At 38.5% G+C, this 17,111-nt stretch overlaps 1 protein-coding gene and 3 long non-coding RNA genes across 5 annotated transcripts in view; 2 read left to right on the top strand and 2 right to left on the bottom strand.

Annotated features, from left to right (window-relative positions):
* Positions 1 to 2,664, top strand: part of LOC116612376 (alkaline phosphatase) — a 30,079-nt gene extending 27,415 nt beyond the window's left edge. For both annotated transcript variants that reach the window (XM_048722267.1, XM_048722268.1), the window contains exons 7-8: positions 1,409 to 1,699; positions 2,371 to 2,664. In XM_048722267.1, coding sequence (XP_048578224.1) covers positions 1,409 to 1,699; positions 2,371 to 2,615 — 536 coding nt within the window. In that variant the 3' untranslated portion in view covers positions 2,616 to 2,664. The remainder of the gene's footprint in view (positions 1 to 1,408; positions 1,700 to 2,370) is intronic.
* Positions 2,665 to 4,290: 1,626 nt separating this feature from the next.
* On the bottom strand, positions 4,291 to 6,351 carry LOC125559954. Its single transcript, XR_007306621.1, has 3 exons — positions 6,286 to 6,351; positions 5,428 to 5,618; positions 4,291 to 4,482 (listed from the first exon to the last, which is right to left on the bottom strand). It is a non-coding gene; the product is annotated as an uncharacterized LOC125559954 (long non-coding RNA).
* Positions 6,352 to 13,253: 6,902 nt separating this feature from the next.
* LOC125559951 lies at positions 13,254 to 13,917 on the top strand. Its single transcript, XR_007306620.1, has 2 exons — positions 13,254 to 13,292; positions 13,880 to 13,917. It is a non-coding gene; the product is annotated as an uncharacterized LOC125559951 (long non-coding RNA).
* On the bottom strand, positions 13,454 to 16,393 carry LOC125559950. The gene is made up of 2 exons (XR_007306619.1): positions 16,005 to 16,393; positions 13,454 to 13,693 (listed from the first exon to the last, which is right to left on the bottom strand). It is a non-coding gene; the product is annotated as an uncharacterized LOC125559950 (long non-coding RNA).
* Positions 16,394 to 17,111: the final 718 nt, after the last annotated feature.

Here is a 17,111-nt window from a genome sequence, read left to right as displayed (position 1 = left end):
ATAAGCCAGAGTCGATAGCTTGAAATGGAGCAAATTTATGCGCACTTTTTAAATCTAATTCCATGTTATATGTCCTTATCTCTGCCACTATATCTTGGTATTTATTTAAGAAGCTATTCAAACGATGACCGCAATTTCGAATAAAAAGTGCACAGAGGTATAGTGGCGATTTCATCAGTGCAGCACATTACCATTTTTGCTAATATCGATTTACCTACTTATAATGCAAATACTCAAAATGGCCGCGCGGAGTTTGAAACTTGAATTTGTTTTGTTAGCGAGACATCGCATCGCAAAAAGTGACCAAAACAGCAAAATATCCTGCTCTATACCAAGTTTGATATTGGATTTATGAATTCCTGAGTTCAAAAGAAAAATATCGTTTGGGAAACTGTTTCAAATTAAGCGCTTTTATTTGAGACTCCTTACTAATACTGCTTTGAAAACAAGTGTGGGGAAAATAGTTTCTATCCTTAAAATCCCATTTTCCCCCTCATTTTCGGACATATCATAACACGGAATTCACATTGCGCATGGCTGCACACGATTGGCTTTTATGAGCATGGCGAAGTCCAAAACCTCACAGAAAAGGGTCGAGGCAATGAGGTCTTATGCAGGGCCTTGCCGACATCAGTCGATAGGTATTTCCTGTTCGACCTCAACCCTTCTGTAAAGAAGCGTTTGGGTATTTTCACATGTTTGCGCAAACCACTTTAAGGATTAAATTTAAGGATTGAATCATCTTGGCGAGCAGATGACGTTTAGTCTCGAAGCCATAGATTTAAAAATGTGTTTTAGCTGTTGTTGGTGTTCGCCCCGATAATAAATGATTTCAAAGATAAGTGACTAATATGTTCAATAGACGAGCATATCGAGTATTTTTAGTTTTTTTTTATTGGGACGCATTCGACTCAGAGGCGGACCTAGGGCTGGGCCGAGCGTGCCTCCTATTTTCAGTTATTTAGCTTTAAAATAACAAGTAAAATAAGGAAATACACAGACGAATATTGATTCCACTCCCCTTTCTTGAAACCCTTGCTTCGCGTATGATTTTTTTTTTTTACAAAATTCGACTAAATATTTAGTTTTGTGATCTGGTACGAGGCAGAAAAATTACAGATAACCTCCAGAGTAATAGGTGGGGTGCGTAGCATTAGTGCGATCGGAGAATGTTAATTTTGTGAGAGTTTAAAAAAATTGGGGACTATCCATCATCCCTACTCTTATCTACTACGCATCTTGAATATCTTGACCACGATTGAACCTGGAAGGCCACAATAATCGCGGGCTCGGGCACCAGATCGACATATGATAATTTAGACCACGCCCATATGTTATTTAGCGTCGTGTACTAACTGCAGCCCATCATTCCTTGTAACGTAACTGCATACTTTTATCGTTTTTACAGACGACACCCTTATATTGACGACCGCTGACCACAGTCACACATTCACCATAAGTGGTTACCCGAAGCGAGGCAATCCCATATTTGGACTTGTGGTCGATATCTACAATAGGACAGTGGTAGCGTCTAGTGACAAGTTACCTTACACGACCCTCGGATATGCTAATGGGCCAGGAGGACTCAAGGTTAACGCGACCCGCGCCGATCTTACCATGGTCAATACGGCTGACAAGGACTTTAAGTCGCAGGCGCTGTATTACCAGAGTAGTGAGGCCCATGGCGGCGAAGATGTCGGTAAGGACTGGGAACGAGGCTAAAAGAAAAGCCGTATGTCTCGAATTCCATTATGCCCTCTGTATACAGGACGCGTAAATATGCACAGCTTGCGCTCCCATGCTAGCCTGGTCGTAAATACCATGCGACCAAAAATCCACTCCTTTAAGTTTTATCCAAGGCTAATATCGTTGGTATGCGCATGAAATTTGTCTCAGGCCAAGGCTTTGTCCGTCCGTCTGTCCAGCGGGCATGATGGAATTCTAAACTGTGCATCCACCCTAAGACAGTGTTTACACGAAACCTTTGTAAGTTTTGATGCTGTTCACAGGGGTCTCGTGCAGGTAGTTTTCATCCAAGACAAGTCCCTTGTAAACGGAACCCATACCCATAAGACTGTTTTCGACCGGTACCGTGTAAAAGAGGTCTGGGTCGCTTGTATTGTACATTATTACAATAAAGTTCAAAAATATAAAATATTGCAATCGGGGATAAAATATTATTGCATCGGAGATAGTTACGCAATCAACCGGAAGTAAGCTGGTGACATTGCGGCTTTAATTAAAACCGAAATTCCAAAATACATTTTGTCGTATTTAATTTACGAGGCTCAGTAGGAAAATATCTCGAATCGCTGTAATTTTACCTATTCGGCCTCGCAGGTACTTTTATCCTGGTGATATTTTTTGCAGGTATTTACGCGGACGGGCCTGGGGCCTACCTGATGCATGGTGTGGTGGAGCAGAACTACATATTCCACGTGATGGACCACGCCCTCTGTCTGAGTGACAGCAAACAGGGCACGTGTACCAGGCACGTGACGAGAGGCGGGGCCCCCAAAACCACACCACGCCCACCCCGAGGTGCCGCTTCCTCGCTAGTGCCAGGCCTCTGGATGATGATTTTGCTCTCAGTCATGGCTAGATTTGGAAACTAAACTGAAATTACAAGGAGCCGAACGATTTTGAATAAAGTTTTTGTCTGTGCTTTGTGTTTGTCTGTGCTTTGTGAATGCTAAAAGCCGAAGCAAAAGTTCCTGCTTAGAATTGTAGTATTGTAGTTTGATGTTTTTTTACTACATTTATTTGTGCTTAATGGTCTTGACTGCGAATGGTTTCCTAGTCTCGACAAAGATATACTTTTTTTAGAGTCACGAGGGCTAACAATTCACCGTTAGAGAGCTTATAGAGAGCTTAAACTTCACAAGAGCGCGGAAATCACCAGGTTTTCAAAATATATACAATAACCTACCTACAAATCGGAATGAACAAAAATGCAAAGCTTTCACTGTGCTGCAATTGAGATTAAAAGTTTACCTTTCATTATTTACTTCCTATTTTACTTTCAATCTAGACGCATTACCCCTCGGCCACCGATTCACAATTTTAATGAGGTTAGCCAGTTTGCACCGAAAAACAAGTTTTGATTGGCTTTTTTAAATAGGGGGATTCCGTGTTTCTCTGATGTGCACAAAATCATTTTTGCCACGCTGGTTGGCTAGTGATCAGATCAGATAGGTGCATTTCTCGTGTTTTTATTGGCGAACCAGGGACGTGAGCCTGAGGAAATATTACAGTTGTACTCAAAATATTTAATGGACACTTCCAGCACGTGTGTTCTTTTATTAATATAAATGATTGTAAAATAAGTAAAATTAAATCCTGACAATCCGAACAACCTTATAAGAACTTGCAGACTGTTACTGGATAAAAACATGGAAAAAGATAAGGGGCGGGGACTATATATATAATATATGTCACTCTGATCCACGGCAAGTAGAAGAAGATGAGTAATCGGTGTGTTTTTGGGTAGAAAATGTAAAGGACTTGGGACCTATTACCATCATTGCTAATGATGCCATTTTGAACTTTTTTGTAAGGCGAAGTCAGTTGAATTACTGCTGTTGACTCCACACTGCGTTTTTCTCTTTCCACACGCCCTTGTATTTATTAACTTATCTATACCAGATTGTATAGGGTTTTTGTGTGAGATGCAGAGGAAGAGTCTACATTATCAGGCAGGCGCGAATCCAGGAACAATTCTGGCCTTTTTAATAAAAATAAAAGCGCTGAACACTGCCTAATGACATGCAGCTCGTACTTAAAGCCAGTCGATTCGATTTGCGTTACGCGTGGTTTTGTAGCCTATGAAAACCCCATGCATGTGAATTAAATTTGTTTTAATCATGCAAAAATTTAATCCATCCTACAATAAAATCGACTCGATTATATTTCTACGATATCAGACAATGCTGGGTCAGTTATATTTTTCAAAATGATCGGAGTTCTAAACCTTTAATACAAAAACAAAACAACAGTGTCACGCAAGTCGGATTCTTGGATTTTAACGTACTATCCCCAACCTTTTAGACCTGCTTACGTAAACAGTTGTAAATATGTCTGGATGAAAGGGGAAGGCAAATAGATTCGGAAGAGAGAAACAGTAAGGCGTTTAGTCAAATGAAATCTGAAGAGCTAATTCGGCTGTTGGCGGTTTTTTTCTATGACACCCTTGTATTCTGTATTAATTGTCTAATCTTTATAAAGGGGAAGGGGCAAATACATTCAGAAGAGAGCAGTAAGGCTTTTTAGATGCACTAAATATGAATGAGCTTTTCCGCCATGTGACCTTTTTTATTTCACTTCAGCTTTTACATGGATATGATTTTGTCTCTCTTGACCGTTTGATTATCGGGTATTTTTGGTTTATTGGCGGCAAAAGATGCAGTTTTCATCAAAGCAATACGCAAGTTTGCACTCACAGCGCGTAGCACACTGACATGCTGTCTGTCGCCATGAGATTTTCTGCAGAGAGGAAAGAAAACACAAGGCTGAGATATCAGAGACAAGAAAATATATTATTGATTTATAAGTTTTCACTTCCCAAACGGATGCGCAAATAACCGTTTAGTTGCGGACTTAAGCTACATAGTCAACCGAGGAGGGACTGGCAGTCATGGGTATCACATATCAGTCAATTTTGTTTTAAAAACTGTCGTTTTTCGAGCTTGCTCGGTCATTTCCTTATTAGGCCTTACATACCATATTTGGGAGTCCGCTTCAATCATTTTTATCTCTTTTTTATCGCTCTAGAGCTTAGTAAATCGAGTATTTTTACGTAAACTTGCAGGTATTCGTGTTTACTACGATTTTGCTGGCAGCCATCTTGGAAATGAAGCCATGTCCCTAACGTTTTAGAATATCACAGGTCTCCCGCGCGCTCGCTCCAGGCTCTTTTAGACCATTTAGAAAAACGACAGCCATTGATTGATATGATATGGAAAATGCATAGTATTTAATAAGAAATTACCCACTTTTTGGCCGCCAAGGGGCAGTGCGCGCGAATCCCCAAACCCTATGTGTACGCGTCTGTATTATTAATATTTTCAATATCGTGACATCTTGACAGGGGAAAGACTTGTAAAAAGTGTAAGAAATCCTGACGAGATGGTCACGTGATGTGTGACGTCATCGACGACGTCATCAAAAGTACAAATATCAATATTTCATGATTGAAACAAGAAGCAAAGGTTTGGTTTGGTGCTCCGTTTCAGGCAGTGCCTAAAACTGTAAGTTATTGTCGTTTAAAATGCAATACTCTGATATCCATGCAATTGTAATAAAAGCTAGCCACATAAATTTAAGCTGCTTTTAATTTAACAAAGTCAAGGAAATTTGTTGTGGGTTAACATCCCTTATATTATCCCTCATTCCATGTTACAAAGGTACCACCATCATCATTATACTTACACATCCCGGCTTTGTCGGTGGACATATCGGAGTGTTGCCATTTGCAATGTCGATATACCTGGCCATGCCGTTGGCAGTCATGCAGTCATTGAAGCATTGCTTTTCATCGGTTTGGACAGTGTCACAGTAGTGAGGCCAACTACCCGAGATGAAGACCGCTGGGTAGCCTGGAAGTATTGGGTTACCGGCCCCTAAAATGTAGAGTAGAGTCTATGAGCTGATAAAAGCGGAGCTCCCGTGCCGACTAAGCGCCGCCTGAGCGAAGCCCCTTACCTGAAGAAAAAAGGTATACAGAAAAACCATCGACTCGAAGTTGTTTGCGATGTCCGTCTTTCCGTCCCATCAAAAACGAAAAATATTTATATCCCATGAAAAAAAAAAAGGTATGTCGTGCCAAGAGGGTGCATAGAGATGGGCAGATAACGTGTGATATCATCGATGAGGTCACAAAACACAAAACTATATTGAGGTAATCACATACCAAAATATTTTATTTCTGGTTGGAAAATAGTAAGGCAACTAAACGTTATATTGAAATAATTGAAGATAAGCAAAGAAGTGGGTTTGAGCTCCGATTTTGCAGTACCTTAATCTATATTGGTAACCCATGGACTTGTTTTTAATTTCTCGTTGATAATGTTTTTGTGTAGCTGCTATCTTTTATCTTTTGAATGATCTCTGGGCTGTGAATACCACCGATAACAATAACTAGGGCACAATACAGATCTGTTCCGCAGCCCATTTTTTTTTGTTGCTGGACTGGAAGATGTTAGACCCCTCGGTTGCTGGGGTAAAATCGTCCCGAATGGTTCTGCTGGCAAGTTTGTGGAGTCGAACTAGTTTACGTCATCTACTTACAGTTCAAAACGGCTGAAGACCCAGCGACAAGACAAAGTCCCAAGAAAGCTAACTTGATCATCTTTCTAAAAAAAAAAAAAAATTGAAGAGACAAAAACCAACGTTATGATTTTTTTAACAAAGTGACAAAATGGTGGTGGTTGGAAATAGAAAATAACCTAGCAATGGTCGCAATTAGCAATGTGTCTTTCTTTTTACTCTATTATGAATTCTCCTGGACTGGAAAGTCCTCTTATAACAAATAAACTGATAGAGCCTCTACTCACCCCTTGAATCTCTTATTAGGTGTGCAAAGTCGTTTTACCAATCTCGTCAAATCTGAGATGCTAGATGCCAGCAAAGCGCTGCCTTTTATATCATTTGAAGCAAAACAGCTGTCTGAGTCAATTGCGCTATATTCAATAAATTCCTCTTTGTAAACACAATATGAACCCATCACTCATTGACAAAGCAAACTATTAAGTAATTAGTTTTTACGCTCGAGTTTAAAATTAGTTTAATTAGCGTTAGTCAGTGTCATTAGCTGTTTATTGCAACAGGCTGGCCTTGACAATTTTACATTTTTGTACGAACGTTAAGAAAAAAAGGTACTTTTGTTAGAGGCAAGGCTTTTGTGTTGTGGGGGTAGACTACTGTAGATGTATGAAAAAACTATAACAACAAGAAATAAGTTCCAAGCGTCTAAATGCTTTTTGGCTTTTGTCAGTCAAAAACTTAAACACTTTATTAGCTCACCTTTCACCCGACACATTTTTTTTTTGCCTAGAATGGCGTTTTAGCAGAGACTGGAACATTTGGTACTTTATTACCTAAATACACCTGACAAAAAAATGTAGCAGGAATGATCGAGCACTTTGTAAAATAGATATAACTTCGGAGTTATTTTCATAATATTCTGTCAGTAATTACATTTTTGTATAAAGTCTTGGCTCCTTGGCGTAAGAGATGAAACATTTAAGAAGTAAGGTAACGCTTAATTTTATGAACTTAAAGTAAAAATTCGTTGAGAAGAGGAAGGATTCTAGCTACTCATAGATTAATTGATCGGACAAAATGAGACCTTTGCGTTTCAGGGCGTAAACATCTTGGTATGGGGTAGGTTCGGGTAAGGAAAGGGGAATTATTTAAACGTTTAGAGGTTCCAAAAACATTCAAATATTTTCTTTGGGCTACAGCAGATAAAAATGTGCCGAGAAGAGAAAAGGTGAGGATAGATTCATTGAATTTCAAAGAGTTTCGAGAAGTGATAACTATCGTTTGCCCATCAAGAGAATGATGTTCCTCTTAATCAGAAAGAATATGAAAAACAAATAATTGTTTTGTTTTTGTTGATTTTAATTTTAATTTTTTAAGGTTAAAATCTTAAAAGTCAAAACCTTTGTTTGCTTTTTCATCATCTGCTTCTTCATACCCGGATTTTTTATTATTTTCTTTTGTCATCAATTCACAACCTTTTATAAAAGTTTGAAATATTAAAGCCAGAAAGAAGTTGTAAAGGGTTTGCAGGAGGTCCGGGAATTAATTAGTTAATTACTCGTTATTTCAGTGAAACAGTCACATCTAAGTTATGTAGCAGGGAAACACTTTTGGGTCAGTGTGCGATTTAGCTTTCTTCTAATTCTTCAAAGTCGTATTTCAAAGGCAGTCGCATCAATAAAATAAGCAAGGATAAGGGTGTTTTTTTGGGGGGCAAGCATCGCAAAAGGAGTTTATAATTCTCTGCACATTTTGTAGAAACAAAAGATAATGAACGATTATTTGAAGGTTTCTGGTTCGTACGATTCCTACGGAATTCATACCATTTTCAGCCAATAGGAGAGCCAGCTCGCATTACGTCATTACATCACGCCGTTGAAAATTCCTCATTCATTCTCTAACACCACTTCCCTGCGCTTATCTAAGCATTAACATGGCTCCCAAAATGAGAAGCAGTAATGTTCTGCGTTATATTGAGAGTGCGGGACTCTCTGAGGATCTCAGCGAGTTTGAGAGTGAGAACGTATCGGCAGGGTCTCGCTTGGCCACCAAGAATGAGACGGCAGTTCATGTAGAGAGCACAGCTCGTCTATATGAACTCCGTCTCATTCAGATGGAAAAATTCGCCGTACAAGAGAAGGACACGGCTATTCTTTTTGGTGAAAATAGCCGTCCATTTAGGCCTGCTACTATCAAGACCTTTCTCGGTAAGTGTAAAGTATGATGCTCTATCTAAATACTGTAAATGAGACTAAAAAAGAACGATCTAATAACTTACGTACGTAAAGTCTCAATACCGGCGCACATGTTGAGGAAAATTTCACGCATTCACTCTGCTTACTGCCTCGCAAGGCCAAAAACGCACATTTTAAGCAGGAGATAATTATGTCACAGTTGCTTCAAGCAGGGCATAATTTTGACACAGTTGCTTCAAGCAGGAGATGATTTAGTCTCAGTTGTACGTGACACGTAACTTCGATCGACGTCTGCACGCGTGAAATTTTCCTCACCGCGTTCGCCGGGCTAAAGTTAAAGTTTTACTTGCCCTAAAGCCGCTCTTTCATGATTTTAAGTTTACCTTATTTAGATGAAATAACTATAGATTCAATCTATATCCTAGATAAACGTACTGCCCTGCTAGACCATCCCTGTTAATCTAGGCTAATACCAGGAGCGCCGGATTTTATAGGCGGCTTTGTTGTAAAATAATGCGGTAATAAGAAGTTCCTTCCAATTTCTTACAGATTCTACACTAACCCTACAGACCCTAGGCCATTTAGGTCGTTTATCATTTGCTTCCGATACTAACTGATTCAAGCCAGCTCAAAACTGGCTGATAAGGGGGAGGGAGGGCTGGTGTTAGAAAGGAGAATTATACGAGTTTGAAATGAGTTAGGGCTATTATTAGTAAAGTTTAACAACCTCTATTAAAATGTGTCCTGGTATAGAAATATTAGGTTAGGAAAATGGAAATGCTCAAGACTGTCACTCATTATTCTTACACATGCACTGAGGAAAGAGGTGTTATAAAAATGAGGTTACAGTTTTTAAAATGCCTGTATTCACTGATTTATCGATGGTAAGCATGCCCAAGGTGAGTGACAGTTGAAAAACAAACGGGCACGAGAGAAAGAAACTTAAAAGAACCTAGGTTGCCTTTTTATATAGTGGTGGTCCTTGTTCAAGGAACATATTACTTTTCAAATTATTAAGTCTTCACTTTTTCTCTAAACATAATATTGCATATAGTATCATATCTAGTAGCTAATAATTTTGAGATTAATTATTTTAATGACATATTTTAGTCTAGTTTGATGGTACATTGATTTTTAATGTGAGATATTTTACTCTAGTTTGATGGCTTATTGACATCCATATTGATTAACTACACTTGATTTGGTATTTTGATTAAGACACTTTGCAATAATATAATTGTTTAATGACTCTGTCATACAGATTCTGGATGCCGAAGTTTGGGCATGTTGGCCCATACAGTGAGCAAGTTAAAAGGGATCATGATGGGAAAATTATAGACATCATCCCAAAAGGGAACCCTATGGAGGATGCTGGTAAGTGTCTGTTATGATGATAATGACAGTATTCCTGTCAGCCTTATCATTATACCAGTACAAGAAACAGATTTTTGGACTGGCTTGTACTTGTAGCATAGCTGTCAACTCTCCCGCATTAGGCGGGAGTCTCAAGATTTATATCACGGAGGGTACAAGATGCAGGTTGCAGGTCGGCTGCAGGTTGAGTACAAAAAGCAGGTCGGGTGATTACATTTTTTTTTTTTTTGCTTTATCTATTTCATACAAACAAATTAAAATATTGAATACTTAGATTCTCGTTTATTACTAAGCAATTATGTGACCTTGGGAATAAAGAATATATTTCCAGTCTCAAGGTTTTATTTCTATCATTTTCTTTAAAGGTGTCAAGACATTGATACGTTCGCTAAATAAAAGGAAGCGCCGACCTTCTAGAAAAGACATGAGGGCCGGCATGAAGCCCTATGAGGCAAAGAAGGCGCCACCATTCTCTCTTGAGGATATGCTCAAGATGAGAGAATACTGTTTGAAGACAGTTGAGGTAAACAATTTAATTACCATCACAAAAAAGGGCATTAGAAATAAACAGGTAATATCACATATAGGTCCATTCTACAAACATGACAGACACAATAGATTCTGTAGTCGAATATTCCATAATATTCGAGGGGTCCATCAGAGAGGACGACGGCATCTAGTAGATTCTAGGATAATCTCCGATACTATCACAAAATCAAGGGTCCAGCAGATGGAAGAAGCAGGAACTAAATAGACATCTGTCTAATAGCATATTAGAGGAAAACAATGATAATATCCTAATCTCAATAAACAGTTGAAGCTCTCGTAAGCGACCACCTTGGGAACTGATAATTGTAGTTGTTAACAGAGCTGGTCTCTTACAAGAGATTGCTCTCATAAGCAACCACTGGGCGCCAAAAACTTGAACAATAGGTGTTGGTCTCTTACGGGAGCTTAATTAAAATCTAAAAGTTATCGTGATAACAACAACGCTGTAATATTTTGGTTTATTGCTTGATTTTCAAACTAGGTATTTTACTTATCATGAGAGTGAGTTGTTTTACTTAATAGAAATTAATTCTACGCAAAGTTGCTCATTATGCTCGTTTATATCGACGACTTAAGCTTTTCGTCATGAGAATATCGCATGGGTCTTTTGTTAGCCGATTTCTAAAGCATGCAACAAACATGCGGATGGCTATTGTAACTGGATGAAGGATAAATCGTGGAGCTGGCAATGGACTAGAGATTCCTTGTATTTATACATTTTCTGGAGACAAAGAAACATCAATCCCATGGTTGAAATTGAAGTTAGAAAATTGTAATTATAAAATTCTTTAATAGTTGCCTACTGGAAAGGCAGCTTTTATGAAACATTACAACATTACAAATTTGAAAAATATTTTGCTATTTTTATTATACTCAGTACTTTCTAAAAGAGGATCTACCATATATCTTTGAAATGTTTCCTTTCATTGGAAATATATGTTCATCTTGACCATTTGGCAACGTAATGTCTGCATTATAGACATCTTTAAAAAACGCTCTAATAAAGTTGTTTGTTTGTGTTCACAGGGATTTAAAGGAATGTGGCTTTGGTCGATTGTTACGTTTTCCTTTGGCCTTTTTTTAAGAGGGGAGGAGCCTTTGCGGCTTAAGGTCAAGCACATCAAGCTCCCGCCCAACTTAGACAGTGAGTTTTTTTACTTATTATGTTACTACTCTTTCCATTGCAACAGCATTTTGGATCCTTTACATTAGTTGGTTCTCGCATAATAGTTGTAAACAGACATCATCTTAGGGCTGTAATACAATTACTAGTCACTAACTAACAGGCATGCTTGCTCTGCTGAAAGTTACAGAGAAAAGACAATATTATTGCATTTTCTGGGATTGTGTGGAACAAGCTTTTGCCTTGGACTACTTTGGTTCATTTTATTCAATTGCTTTCCTATAATTATTCTGCCTAATTTTTTGGCTTAGTGGTATTTGAGCAGTTATACTTCTGTCTGGCACTGTTATTCAATCAAATAAATGCAGAATCTGAGATTTGAAACTTATTTATTATATCATAATAATGCCATTGTAATGGCATTATGGCAATTCATGGCAAATTTCATCTAAAAGTAGTCAAAAAATTACACTGCCTACGTGGAACAACTTCATTAGAATTTGAAAGCTCCTATTCATAGCCTGGCACTACCTATATGTCTGTTCATTCAAAAGGATCCCTATATTCTTTTGAAAATTGAGTGAGGTGTAGAGTTGACTGAACACATTTCTTACTACTATTACTATCACTGTAAATCAGCAATAAAATCTAAAGTCATGGTAAATTATCAAATGTCACATTATTTTCAATCCTTAGATTTAGCTCATTCCATCTATAATTTTTTTAATCAGCTTCCTCTTTTTGTTTTAGTCAACTCTGGCCAAATTCCCTCCCGCATTCAGGTAAAGCTGCCATGGTCAAAGGCTGACAAGCATGCCAAAGGTGTGTACCGTTTCTTGTGAATAGTTATTTTTCTTTTGAGGTATATAATATTGTTATAATTTACATATTGCAAGAGTTAATCTACCGCTATGGGCCAATCCCCTAAACCCTAAGTGCCCTGTTATGGCACTCATTTCGTGGCTGCTGTTTTCTGGTAAGTTATTGGAGGCACAATGTCACATTTCTGGGTTGCCCCTACACATCCTATTTCTTTATTTCTTTTCCTTTTTTTTTTCATTTTTAGGAAAACCTTACCTTTAATTTACTTCCACCATTACTCACAATAGAAACCTAGCAATCTAATCTAGTGATATATTATTAGGAATCACGAGGGGTTACATCTTCCCTCGCATTGCCAAAGACAACTGACATGCACTTCCATCAAAGGGAAGTGTGGCCTCATATCGTACTATTTTTTCCAAGGTAAATACATCAGTACACCAATATCTTAATTAAATCTCTAATTTCTTGTCATAAGGAACAGTCAATTATATAATATCACTTGTTTTTCCGGCTGGCTTACAATCATAAAATACTGTTTTTCTCTCATTTTTGTGGTTTCCTTTCAAAAACAAATACAAAGCAAATACAAAATAAGGAGAAAAGTTGCAGGAATTTTAAAACTAATTTAGATATTCTTACAAATGTTATAATAATATGACCATGCACTTTTCTTAATTTTGTATCACACTCGCACTGCCCGTAGTGGCCTTTGGCAGTGCCTGCAAAGTATGCTGGATTCTCAAGCATGTCGCACTGCATGCTTGTTACAGGTATATATGCAGACAAAATTGTGCTCCCTCTCTAATATTTTATACATGCATTTATTAATTATTTCCCTCTTGCTTGTAGATGACCAAGGCCCTATTTGAGAAGCCATACACCACACATAGCATTAGAAGGTCAGCAGCACGCTGGGCAGCCAGATGTGGTGCTCATGATAGCACAATCAAAAGGGCTGGTCGCTGGTAAGAACACTTGCCAAAAGCAGAATGACATTAATTTTGTGATGTGATATGAACTTTTGTATGAATATAATAATCAAAGAATGTTTTTACTGGTGTTGGTTCATTGAAATATACCTTACAGCAGTAACAAAAAACATTAAAATCACTTGATGTCTTTCCAATTGTCCTTCCTGCTCTTCTGCCCTTGTATTGATATTTTCAGTTCCTACTGGTTGTTAGGCATCTTCTCTTTATAGTCATGAAAGGTCACTTTTGTTGTTGTTCTTGTTGTTTTGACTTTTGCTTGCAAATTTTGCCTCTGGGGTAGTAGAATTCACTTTCACTTTCTTTGTTGGTATTCATCGCTTCTTTACCAAAAATCAAAAAGCTTTTGTCTTCAGTTTTTTTGGGTTATGCTTGCCCTGGTAAAAAAATGCAAGCATGCAAGCTGTCATTGCCATATTATCATATTATTAGTTAGTGAGTGATGTGTTCTTAATTGCTAGTCTCAGGACTTTTGCACACCCCAGAATGTTTTGCTTATCATGATTTCCTGATGAATTCGAAGTCGTCATACATAACATGTAAATTTTCATCTTTTCTTTTAGGAAGTCGAGCAGCTTTGAACTTTACACCCAAGACGCAAGAGCAGAAATGATTACTGAACTTCATGACGACAATCCAAGCCAGGACCATCTGCTGTGGATGTTCAAGCCCCTCAGATGAAGCACCTCCCACTACATGCCATCCAGACAATTATTTCTGCCCTTGCACCTTGGCAGCCTACTGTCAAATCATAGCCATCATCAAATGCTATCCTACATGGAAGGACAACCATTCAAACCATGGAAGGAAAACCATACAAACCACCCTCCATCAAAGTCATGATCAATGGGACCATGCATGGAAGGAAAACCATTCAAACCAATGGAGGACAACCATTCAAACCATGGAAGGAAAACCATACAAACCACCATAACATGTAAATTTTCATCTTTTCTTTTAGGAAGTCGAGCAGCTTTGAACTTTACACCCAAGACGCAAGAGCAGAAATGGTCATGGTCAATGGGACCATGCATGGAAGGAAAACCATGTAAACCCCTGAGGGGCAGTGGCTACACATCCATGGGGTGTAGAATGGAGATGTCAGGCGTTTCCTCCCTCCACTACCCTAGGTGTTCACCTTGGGCAAGTGATATCCCACCTCTAGCCTCCCATTGCCCTAGTTTACAAGATAGCGTCAGATAAAAACTTGGCGACAATGAGCCCTTGGCAAGGGTGATACCCCGATCTATTGATCGTTAATACCGCATTGAATTATGCGGGGGGACCAAGAAGCCCTTATCTATACAAGAGCAAGTAAAAAATAAAAGAACAATACTTTCATTTGAACATATCTATATTGATTAGGTATTCCAACCTCCATCATCTCACATACCCTTATCGACTTAACCTGCCTTTCACCACTTTACCTGCCTCCAACTGGCTAGCCTGTACTTCAGTGACTTACCCATTCCTCGTTAATTTACACTCATCAGCTTCCATTCTGTAACAGTCTTAACTTCCCTAACTGGCTACCTTCAAGAATGGAAGGAAAACCTTACAAACCATCCTTAATCAAAAAAATGGACAACAAAACCATGCATGGAAGTAAAACCATGGAATTGAAACCATTCAAACAAAAAGACAGTCATTCAAACCATCAAAGGAAAACCATTGCAGTGTTTGCCTTGGACAAGTGATAAGACACCACTAGCCTCCCTTTTCTCTTTTCTAAGAACAAAAACCCTTACTGCCAATACCACCCTTGGCATTTCTGGGTTGCCCCACAGGTAAATAGAGGTACTTTAATGTTGTTGCCTCATTCTTATATGACTCCAAAGTCAGGGCCATTTCTCATGCCTATAGCCTAAGAACTGAAATTGATATGTCTTTTGCATTTTGAATATCCCTTGTTTGGTTATCTTTTCTAGGTTTCTTACCAATTTTACACAACTCGTTCTATTTGCACCATTACCAAAAACCCCATGATTATTCTTTTCATTGAATCCAATTAATTCTTTTCATTCTTTTCAGTGAATCCAAAGTAAAGGTGAACAATACTGATTGGAAAATGCACCTGGAGATTGTTTAAATTTTTCACTGCATTTTATGCAGGTGCTTGCACATCCTTTTCCAATGCTTTATGCTTGTGGCAGTTGGTTGTCAAATATGGAGTGGAATATTGGACATCCCTTTACAGATATATTTTCTTATTCTGCTGTGCTGTCTTGTTGAAATAAATTTGATCCAGGATCTTTTTAATTTGTGTCTGAGAATTGAGTTATTTTTAGCATATCTCCACCACTCCTCCGGCACCAGGGAGGAGTCGTGAAGATGTGCGAGGGGGACTCCGATAACAAATTGGGTGTGGTTCAAGGAAATTTTAAAGGCCAAAACACCCCCTTCGAATAGCAATTGGTCGAATTTTATTCCCTAAGAGATAACAGAATTAAAAAAAAAAAAAAAAGGTTAATTACTCCCTTAGGAATAGCAGTTGGTCGAATTTTACACCCTAAGAGATATCGGCTCCTGAACTCTTCCAAACCAAATTTACCCAGTTTTCCTAAAGCTAATAAGGCGCGCAAAGAACATTTATGTTTTTTCTATAGGCTGAAATAGGTACATAACTTCTCACTCTCCAAGGAAACCTTTAAAGTAAGATTTGGACATGCATTATAACAATACACATACCTGCAATTTTGACAAACTCCTTCTTCTGAACCTCATCCCTTTGAACAGCTGCCGTAAGTGTAAGCTTACTCCGTTTTCTCTTTCTAGTCTGTAGTCACCATTAACATTGTTTCCAAGTATTAAACCTCTTAACAAGATTTCCTTGTGTTCCTTAGCTGTTTAGTAGTTTTCACTAGTTGTTTTCACGGTCATCAAGGTCTGAATACTTGTCATGTTTTCCCCGCCAATTTTACTGTCGTTCACCACGCGACACTGCAACTCAAAACTCGAAAATGTGACAGGAGAGCAACATCAAACCCGCGGTTTTGATTGGTTTCTTTGGGATTTGACATGATGTGACCAATGACGGTGACGGGTGACGGTTTGTTATTGGCTCGTTTTCAGACAGTGTATCCAGATTATATTGCAACTGTAGTAGAATGTCTCAGTTCTACTAACCGATTCTCAGTGTAACGCGATGTGCAGGCGATGGCAAAGTAGCCAAGCGTCATTTTGCAGTCGTCAGATCTATGACAGTAAATGCTCGCTTTCTCAAATTCATCCCGAGTTTAACTCGAGACTGGAAATGTTCCATGTTGAATGAAAAATGTAAAGGATTTTTTTTTTTGCATCGAGCTCGCACTGTTCGTACCGTTACTGGGTTTTTGTTTTGTATACCTTTACAGAAACTCTGCAAACATCAGATGCATAGTTGGGTTTTGAAGCGGACTTACTTTCTCACCATTGACCAGAATCATGATAAACAACAATGTTTATTTAACGAATGAAATTGTTCTTTGATATTCTGGTTAACGGTGGGTGAACAGGGCAGCGACAGGGGTTAGGGTGGTAGGGGTGGGACACATCTAAAAAAAACATATGCTCCTCGAGAAAATGAGTTTCAAATTCTAAGGGATAGCAAAATAAAATGAGTTTTGACCTTAGGGGACAGGAAAAGGTCTCCGTTTTAGATGATTTATCCTTAAGGGATAGCAGTTAAAATTATCGCCTCTGTCGTGTGGGGAAACAGGGAAGCTGTTCATTCCTTCTCGACTTCTTCTTGTTATTGTAACCCTCCAAGGAATCCAGTTCTCAGCAGTGGGCGGATATGCAACTACGCTGTAAATC

The sequence above is a fragment of the Nematostella vectensis genome, chromosome 14 (assembly GCF_932526225.1).
Source record: "Nematostella vectensis chromosome 14, jaNemVect1.1, whole genome shotgun sequence".
Classification (NCBI taxonomy): Eukaryota; Metazoa; Cnidaria; class Anthozoa; order Actiniaria; family Edwardsiidae; genus Nematostella; species Nematostella vectensis.
This window is presented reverse-complemented; position numbering and strand designations above follow the sequence as displayed.